Below are 10,212 nucleotides of genomic sequence, written 5' to 3' on the forward strand. Positions count from 1 at the left end.
TATAGCATTCGAAAACCTCCCACTTTTTCTCCGCGTTCCTTTTTCGTCTCCCATTGCAACCCAACGTTGGTTCGGCGGCCATGCGGTCGCCAGCCGTCGCCTGTCGATCAGACGCAACGTGGGGTCGCAAGTAGTCGCAAGTTGCTTTTACCGTAGTTTATTGTGTTAGACGGTGGTTTATTTATATGATAATAGTATCGGTACTGGTTTTGAGTGTAGGCAATAAAGCACTACACCGTACTTGATCCATACATTAGGCGCACCGGCTTATAAGCCGCACGATCAATTTATGTGGAAAAAAATGGATTTAGATTGCTCCTTATGGTCCGTAAAACACGTCAATACTTTCACTACATAACGATAAAATGTTTGCATAACGATAAACATTCCTAGAAACATCGCGTTTCCCCTACCACCATAAGAAACCAATATTTTTACCTAATTTTGTTTGTATAAGCACTCACTGGAGTAAAACATATTTTTATATCAGTAGCACTTATGTTTTCGCTAGGAAATAATAGCAAACTGTACAAAGGTTTCGCAGAATTTCATTCCAGCAGTGTATAGCTCTGAAAACAGCTACTTTGGGCCGCGACAATAAAAGTTTGCCGACCACTGCTTCAACTGAGAGAACAACTTTTCTCATTAGACAAATTTCCACCATACCAGCACGCCTTTCTCAGCACTTTCATTATTTGCATTTAACAAAACAATAAGTTTTCTCCCATCGCCATTTAATCAAGGTCATTTTGAAGGTCAGGCTAGGTGTGGTTATTGTACAATTGCGACTTATCAATTTCCTGGGTAGCCTAATTATCTAATGTAAAATTAATTTTAATTCAATTTTAAGCGATTGTATAATTTTAACTTTTTTATCCGGACTCAAAATATGTGCTAATTTAACTGTTACTTTAAATTGCACGTCTCAGCAACTGAACGATATTTGAAATTATACTTAGTATATCTTATTGCAGTGGTTCTCAACCTGGGGGTCGCAAGGGATTGTCTTGGGGGGTCGCCGTGTAGAATTTCAAAAAGAAAATAATTATAAGAATTAGGCAGAATGAACTAAAAGTTTAGCAATATAGAAGGAGCAAAGCAACCGCCAGTCTTACATTTGTCTTTGTGTGGCTTTTGCGGCAGTGAACCAGTCGCGTTCATGACGTCACGATTACACCTTTCAATTAATAAATCAAGCGTAGCTTCAGTCAAACAATGTCTAATAAAAATGAATGGACGCTCGAACCAGGGTTGCCAGAAGGCCTAAAATTTCAACCAAAAACAATAAATTGTCCTAATTTCAACTGCTATGAATTACATTTTTTCTAGTTAACGAAATAAAGTAACTTTTTTCGTGCGATCTCTTTGTAAAGTGAGTAAAAAAGGGCCCATTCATTTCGTTCCATGTGTGTAAAGTGTGGCTCTTTGCGGTTAACCAAGTAACAGATGCGGCTTTTGATATTCGATTGGTTGGCCACCTCTCCACTACAGCATTATGAGTCACAAGAGACATCATAAAACACGCTATAAATCGAATAATAAAGCATAAATAAAGACTTAAATGACTGGCCCGGGACCCAAGTTTGCGAACTGCTGTACCAAAGAAAAATAACAAGACAAAAAATAAAAAAGTCAAGTTTCAGTTAAGTCAAGAGCAAAGTTAAGTCAAGTCATTGATATACAAAAATAAACTTTAAACTATTATAAGGTAAACTCGTCCGATTATGAGCAAAAACACACACCTACAAAAATAACAAAAACGTGATTTACAACAAACAAATTGTTTTACGTGCAAAACTTGAAATAAATAACCCAATTGTACTGAAAACAGTTGAATCAAATCATTTAATTTTAATCCAATTATTTGACAAAATGACTTACGTCCAAGTCAAGTAACCCAAAACATTAGGTCAAATCAAGTCATGTTGATCAAAAGACTTAAGTCAAGTCAAGATATTTGAGAAAAGTAAATTTTAAGTGAACGTAAGTGAAGTCATTGATTTAAGTCATTGCAACACTGCCAAGTATGGTTATAGTTGATAAGCCCTCGCACATTCATATGGCCCTTAAGTCAAGTCATTGGGCCCTTAGGCCTTAAGTAAACACATTCAGTGAAGTCATTGCAGCACTACCAAGTTTAGAGTCAGTTTACATCAAGCCTTTTTACACATTTTTCCCTCGTATAAACTTTGCTAAACAAAGGTCAGCAACACACCTGTTGTACCCGCGCACACAATTAATCTCTTTTGAACTATGTTGTTGTGCAAAGCAACATGACAAAGTAAGCTTTTAAACCCAGCCAAAGTTACATCCACTGGTGCACGTTAATGTGGTTCGAAACCGAATGCACCTGTACGAGTTTTATTTGCCGAATAAGATAATTTGGACTTAAATGACAGCTGCTTGTTATGGAAACACATGTTTTTCACTCTATTTGTTTTTAATACACGGTTGTTTGTAATAAAGCTTTTCGTACGGAAGCAGCAGTGTACTAAACTTCATTTGCGTAGACCTATACCAGGGCTGTTAAATTAGCTCAAGCTCAGTCAGCAAGGTTTAAAACTTGTAATATAAATAAGCATTTAAAGTTGTAAACCTTGCTGACTGTTGTTGTTCAAAGCGGTGCACTTTTCAAGCTATTATTAAATTTTAGAACTTTTAGCGTCAGCATTGTGTGTTCTGTTGGAAGGCAAGATGTGAAAACACATAATGAGCGTTTGCAAAACGATTTAAAGTCATTTTTTGTTCTGTTATTCAGCTCGTTTTGAGGAAAAAAATGATCTTTTTAAGTTTTTTGCAAAGTAGTTTATCTTTATAAAGAATGTCAAAGCCAAAAATGTCGAGCAAATTACCATCATCTTGATAAAGACGTTTCGATACGAGCTTGTATCACTATCTGTAGAAATCAAGCTTTGCAATACTCAGCACTTCTTTCTATTATTACTTGCGTCTACAAGGACAATAGCGAACGTACAATTTTCGCACGGTACAAATCAAAACAGTAGAGAAATCGGTGCAGGTTTTCTGAAAGGCGAAAGAGGAAATTGTTAGCGCACAATACTTCATAGACAAACAAAAAAGGTTACGAAATAAATAAAACATACCAAAGTTTGATGTCTGGCGTGTATAGTGTCTTCAGTAATGATGCTGGTGATGACTGCACCAAGCACCGCAAAACAAAGCTTTATATATCAACTAAATTGGCCCCAAAGGCTGGAAGCTAGTTGCATTCTTTACGTGAGAGGCGCGCACTACCACGCCTAATTAAGTGAGTGTGCGTGTGCGATGCGTCGCGCCATCATGCGCGCGCAAAAAACGAGAAATGGAGCAATAGCGAAAGGCAAAAAACTAACAAACTCCCCCCAAAAAATAGGGTACGATAAGTAACCTATTTTTTATACAAAAACAAAGTTTTGCCACTCGCGGCTAGCGTAATGTTCGTTGCTACGGAGGTAGCGTAGATATTTGCTACTCTTGGAGTAGCATGGATGGACATCGGGGGATCATGGATGTACATCGGGGATCACCGTTGCCGATCATCGTCACTGGTCATCGTCTGCGGCTGCTGGAAGGATGACGCAAAGTTTTGCGATTGGTCTGGTCAATGTTGATCCGGATGTGGTAACATCAACGCTGCGGACAACTCCGTGTTTGTCCGGGTGCAATTTAACGATACGGCCCAAAGGCCAACGACCACGAGGAGTGGAGTGGTCCATTATTAGAACGATGTCGTTCTGTCGTAAGTTTTCGTTTCTGTCTAGCCACTTTCCTCTTGCAATTATAGTACGCGGATACTCGATTACCCAGCGCCTCCAAAATGCGTCGGCGGCGTACTGTACAAGTCGGTAGCGTTGTCGGGTGTAGCAGTCGCTTGCATCGGTGACGAGCGGGGGAAGGCTGATCGCAGGGTTAATCTTCAGCAAATGATTTGGAGTAAGAGGAAGGTCTTCTCCGGCTTCCAATGGAACTTTCGTCAATGGGCGGGAGTTCACGACATCTTCAACTTCTATGAACAGTGTGTGTATTGCGTCGTCGTCAAGTTGCTTGTCGGACGCCACTGCCAATAGAACTCGGCGTACCGATCGAATCATACGCTCCCAAGCGCCTCCAAAATGACTAGCGCTCGGAGGATTGAAGTGCCAATTAATCTCACGTTGCCTGGAGAAGGTCTGTACGTGAACCAGATTCCATTCTCGTATTGCTTCACGCAGTTCTCTTTCTCCTCCCACCAGGTTAGTTCCGTTATCGGAATATATGTTGGTGACTGGACCTCGTCTGGAAATGAAGCGCCTCATCGCGTTGATAAGAGAGTCCGTAGTGAGGTCTGGGGCGACTTCCAAATGTATTGCACGAGTGGTCATGCACGTAAAGATACATCCGTATCGTTTCAAAGTACTTCTTCGATGTTTAACTTTGAACGGTCCGAAGTAGTCTACTCCGGTATGGGAGAAAGGTGGCTGTCGGATTTGAAGTCTAGCAGTGGGCAAGTCGGCCATCAACTGCTCCCCTGGTTTGGCACCTCTTCTCATGCAAAACAAACACTCGCGTATGACGCGACTGACTTCTACTCTGGCGTTCAAGATCCAGTAGTATTGGCACAAAGCATTCAGCGTGTGATTGACGCCAGAGTGACCGGTTATATTTCGATGTGCATGGTCGATGATGAGGTATGGGAGACGCGAAAGCTGTGGGAGAATTGCTGGGTGTCTGGAATCGAAGGGAATTTGTGCTTTTTGCAGCCTTCCTCCTACACGTAATACCCCGTTTATCAATTTTGGGTTAAGTTTGTAGAGAGGCGTGGGCTTTCCCATTCGTCTAGGCACCGCGGACTTCATCCACTGCGGGAAGTTTTCGTGTTGTACATATTTCACTAGAGCTTCTTCTGCTCTCTGTAACTCTTCAACAGGAAGGGGTGAGCAATTAAGGCTGGCTTCGGGTTCGTTTCGTTTTCGGGACAATAGAAATGATTTCACTCGTAAGAACCACGCTGCGGCAACCTTCAGACGGTAGAGCGAAGAAAAGTGTAAGATTATGCGATCGGTAGCCGGGACGTCGGACGTACACAGGAACACTTGCTTTGGTGTCTTATCGAGGTTGAAGCTTTTATATTGCGGGGAAGCGGTCGGTGGTTGGGCAAAACGGTTCGGCCAATTGTCGGGAGAAAGCTGTAGGAAAGGCGGACCGTTGAACCACATTCCAGACTTTACCAGAGCTTGGGCGCACATTCCTCGTGAAGCTTGATCGGCCGGATTTAATTCGGTTGGAACATGCATCCAGTCGTAGGATTTCGTATGTTCGAGGATTTGCGATAGACGGTTTCGTGCAAATGTCGGAAAATTCTTGGTTTCAGCTCTTAACGATTGAAGTACAATTGAGGAATCTGTCCAAAAGATACATGGACAATCGTGGATTTCCAATTCTTCCTGGATACGGCGGGATAGCTTTACGGCATCCAGTGCAGCCTCCAATTCCAGTCTTGGAATAGTGTGTTTTCCAGCACCCGACAGCAAGGACTTTCCCATAACGAGTGAACATTTGACGTCACCTTGTTCATTAAACTTTCGTAAGTAGCAGACTGCGCCACGTGCAGAATTGGAAGCGTCAGCGAAAAAGTGAAGTTGAGTTCCTGTCCAAGGACGGATATTCGATGGTTCGAAGCAACGAGGAACCCTTACGTCATGAAGATGACGTAGGCTGTGGCGCCATGTATTCCATCGCTGTTCTTCGGAGCCTGTTATTGGTTCGTCCCAATCTACCTTCTTATGGCAGAGGTCTCTATAGATCAGCCTTGCTTCGAGTATGACCGGCGCTACGAACCCCAACGGGTCAAATAAGGAGTTCGTGATGGACAACATGACACGGCGTGTTAGAGGTTGTTCGGGGAAGCTGATTTCGAACTGAAACTCATCGGCCTTTACGTTCCATATTATTCCCAATACACGCTGCTGCGTTGCTTCGCCCAGTTTTACTTCCTGTACAGCCTTTGCCCTTTCTTCAACGGGAACGGATTCCATGACGTCATTACTTGTTGACAACCATTTTGTCAGTTTAAATCCGCCTTTAGCAAGTAGCTTTCGTAAGTCTTTTACTAGTTGGACTCCTGTAGTCGAGTCGTGTGCTGTGGCAAGGCAGTCGTCTACGTAAAAACCCTTCAATACGGTTTGCGCAACTCCAGGGTGAAATAATTTGCCGAACTGTTTGGCGGTTTGGCGCAAGCAAAATGTTGCACAGCTGGGAGAAGACCGGGCGCCGAAAATATGGACGGTCATGCGATGTGGGAAGGGCGTTTTGGACATATCTCCTCCTAGCCACCAAAGGAACCGCAGAGCGTCACGGTCTCGAGGCGCGACAAGTACCTGATGAAACATGGCCTCTATGTCTGCCACTATTGCAATCCGGCCTTTCCGAAATCTCATCAGTACACCAACCAGTGAGTTCACTAAATCAGGACCTTTCATTAGCATATCGTTGATGGCGATTCCCTGGCATCTTGCAGCGCAGTCGAAGACGACTCGAACCTTGTCCGGCTTCCGTGGATTTATGACTGGATGGTGCGGTAAATACCAAGTGCGACTCGTTGTATCACTCTGATCGGAGGGTACTTCTTCTGCATATCCTTTATCGAGTAGACACTTTATTTGTTCGATGTATTGTTGGCGAAGCCTTGCGTCGTTTGATAAGCGTTTCTTTAAACTTGTCAATCGTCGACGTGCCATCTGTATACTGTCGGGGAGGATTGCGGAGTCGTTCTTCCATGGAAGAGGGAGCTGGAAATGGCCGTTTACAAGTTCCACCAGTCTGGACATTATGTTGTAAGCTACAACGTCTTCTCTGGAATACTGTAAACCGAATTCGGCCGCTTCCTTGTGGTTACTTATCCAGCGCATGAGAGAATCCACGTGCGTTACGTCAGTTTCGTGTGGAGAGGGAATAACTTCTCCCTCGTCATTGACAATAGCGCTTGCAAGTTCGTCTACCTCTCGTGGTATACCCGATGTTCTTAACAGGAAGTTAGCGCTATCCTCGGTTGATCGAGTTGCGAGTGAAGGTCCCTTTAATAGCCATCCTAAGGGTGTCTTGATAGCGTCTGGAAGATAACGAGGGTTTGGTGCGAAACGACTCTCCAGGCAACGATGAGCAAGGGCGTTGTCGTTGCCGATCAGTAGCATTACCGACCCGCCAGTAATGCATGGCAAATTAACACCGCGAAGGTATTCATGCCGATCCAATTCGTATTGAGGTGGGGCAACAGTTGGCTTTGCGGGGATTTGGTCGATGAGCAACACATCCGGTAAGAAGATCTCCCCACTGCCATCCAAGGGGCGTATTGATAGAGATATAGACGCTGTATTGACTTCCCGCTTTTCGGAACCCAACGTGCTTCGGTGGATGCTTGTTGACCTTTCAGTAGATGTAGCGTTCAGTAAGCTGGCCAACTTTCGTTCGCAAAACGTCGTGTTAGAACCGGAGTCTAACAGCGCATAAATTTGAACTTCTTTTTCTTCATAACGAACGCATATTGGAACCATGTCTAGATAAGCAGAAAGTTGCTTCGTATCCGCATCCTTCGATAAAGAATGTAGGCAGTTACTTCGTGCAGAGCTTTGACGAGCTGCGGTCTTTTCTGTGATATTGGGACGTTCAGTCTTGACGAAATGCAACAAAAAATGATGAAAACGGCTTCTACAGCCACTTTGACTGCAAGTGACGTCACTGCGACAGTTTCGAACAGTATGGCCGTGGCGCAAGCATCTGTAGCAGCGAAATGCAGTTCGCAAGTACTCTTTTCGGTCGGAGATGGCCTTTCTACGAAATTCTTCACAATTCTCCAGGCGATGGGATTTTTCACAAAGTGGACATTGTCGAACAGCCTCGCTCTCAGTAGAAGTTGGTGCGACGACGGTGGTGTAAGTTGTAGCAAATTGTCGCTTAGACTTGGAGGTGGCAGCTTTGTTGCCATGCGGGTCTACATCTTTGTTGTATTGATCCGCCAAAAAACTTCTTCCATAAGTTGAGTTGGCCTCCTTACTCTGAAGGTTGACGAATTCGGAAAAGTCTGAAAACGCTGCAACTCGACCGGCTGTATCTTGTACTTGTAGAGAAAAAGTCACCCAACGGTCCCTCAATTTAGTTGGCAATTTTGCTGCTATGGCCGTTATAAAGCCAACAGAATCGACTGTAGAGGCGCCGCGTATTTGCTCAAGAGCTGCGCAGCAGTTGGTTAGAAGGACGGCGAATCTCTCTAGACCTTCGGCATCGTTAGCAGCTAGCTTTCGTTGTTCGTTTAGAAGGCTTTCACAGCGACGAGCTACTATGTGTGGCTGCCCGTAGCGGTTGTATAAATCTTGTAGAGTACTTTCGAAAGCATCCTGCGGATTCCGGTTTACAGCATGATGCTTTACCTTATCGCAAACATGTTTTTGGCAGTGCTGCAGAAGGTAGTGGAGCTTCAAGTCAAACGAATCGACCTTCCTGCCAATATGTATGGTGTATCGATTGATGAAGCTCCAATAGTCCATCGGATCGCCGTCGAACTTCTCCACTATAGGTTTCGGTAGAAAGCGTTCGCCCACTTCACCTCTGCAACAATGATTCGTGTGATCACGTGGATGATTCGTGTGATCACGTGGGCGTGACCCCGTATTGTACAAGCTTTTCGAGGGGTTTTGAAGGTGTCGGGGTTCATTCGTAGGACTATAACGAAAAGTGTCGACGGTCGGGTGAAATCTGGTCGAGCGTTGGGTAACGTAGCGGAAATCCGGTGCGTGGCTTGTTGTAGTGAAAACTGGAACTGTCGACCGTTCTGACGTCGTAATTGCAACGGAAGCAGAAAGAGTTGAACGGGGGGCATGGCCAAGACTAGCCGGACCGCTCAATCTGGGAGTAGAAGAAGATATGTGCGGAAACTCGATTGCGGGAAGAAGCGGAGTTATAGAACCTGAAAAGTTGCGTTGCAAGAGCCCTCTTCGGCGAGTTGAACCACAGTTGGACTCCGCAGCTTCTTCTTTTCTTGACACTGGAGGGTTAATCGGATTTATGGAATCCGAATAGTTACATAGAGAGAGCCCTGTTCGACGACTAGAGCCGCAGTTCGATTCTTCCTCGTCGCAGGCAGCTTCTAGCTCCGATAGCTCGTGGCGATGACGAGTCTCGCGTAAACTTTCTTGAAACTCAAGCTCCAATGCCTCTCGTTCACGTTGGGTCTTCCGCTCAGCCGCTCTTTTCGCCTCCTCGTTCCGACGCCGGGCCTCTTCTACCTGACGTTGAGCCTCCTCCTTCGCCTCTTCCTTTGCTTCTTCTGCCTGTCGCTGAAGTTGTCTCTCGGCGGCTTGCTTTTGCGACGCGAGACGTTCCTCTTCGTGTACTCTAGTAAGGCGTGCCATTTCCAACCTTTTTCGGCTCTCCCGCTGTCGAGTGCTGCTTTGCCTCGACGATGCTCTTGTTGTGATGCTTCCTCGGACTGAACGACGAGCTGCATCATCAGCGGGGCTGTCAGGCAGCGGCGTATGCAATGGGCCTGCGGAAGAACTTCTCACGAGGTCAAGCCACTCTTGCACGTGCTTTTGAAATTCTGTGTAGCCAATAATACACTGTGCTTTCGTAGAGCTGGATCCTGGCACGACTTGGTTGTCGAGGATATTGCCACATAGAGACATAAGGTGAAGGTATTGGGCGTTGACATCCGGTAACAACGAGATGACTGTAGGGCGACCTTCGGCTTGCTTCATCTCACTTTCGACGTCTACGTACAATCGGTTTAGCGCTTGCCATGCGACAATAATGGCATCCATGGTGTATGCGCAATGTGCTGTACTTCAGGTAACAATGGAGAAGCCTCGGGTCAGAGCGTGCAATGAAAAACTTAATGCTGCAGGAAATTAAGCAGAGCCCTGCAGGCACGATGCGTGGTGACACAAGACGACGGACGTTGTGCTTTACTACAACGGAAACAAAGAGCGCAAACGGCACAACGTGCTGAACTTTGAGCGTGTCGAAAGCACTGATGCTGCACTTCGGTGCAACGGGACAACAGGTGTCGCAGGCACTTATTGCCGAGCGACGGTACTTCGTACGCTGCACTTCGGTGCAACGGGACAACAGGAGTCGCAGGCACTTATTGCCGAGCGACGGTACTTCGTACGCTGCACTTCGGTGCAACGGGACAACAGGTGTCGCAGGCACTTATTGCCGAGCGACGGTACTTCGTACGCT

At 45.4% G+C, this 10,212-nt stretch overlaps 1 protein-coding gene across 1 annotated transcript; it reads right to left on the minus strand.

The window, feature by feature from the left end:
- Positions 1-3,542: 3,542 nt before the first annotated feature.
- LOC146158051 (uncharacterized) lies at positions 3,543-9,791 on the minus strand. Its single transcript, XM_083383711.1, has one exon. The coding sequence runs from the start codon at positions 9,789-9,791 to the stop codon at positions 3,543-3,545; it is 6,249 nt and encodes a 2,082-aa protein (XP_083239837.1).
- Positions 9,792-10,212: the final 421 nt, after the last annotated feature.

This window comes from Ascidiella aspersa, chromosome 3 (genome assembly GCF_963924565.1).
Source record: "Ascidiella aspersa chromosome 3, kaAscAspe10.2, whole genome shotgun sequence".
Lineage (NCBI taxonomy): Eukaryota > Metazoa > Chordata > Ascidiacea > Phlebobranchia > Ascidiidae > Ascidiella > Ascidiella aspersa.

Excerpts from the sequence above, each read along its gene's own strand:
- LOC146158051 (XM_083383711.1), bottom strand. The coding sequence starts at position 9,791 with ATGGATGCCATTATTGTCGCATGGCAAGCGCTAAACCGATTGTACGTA.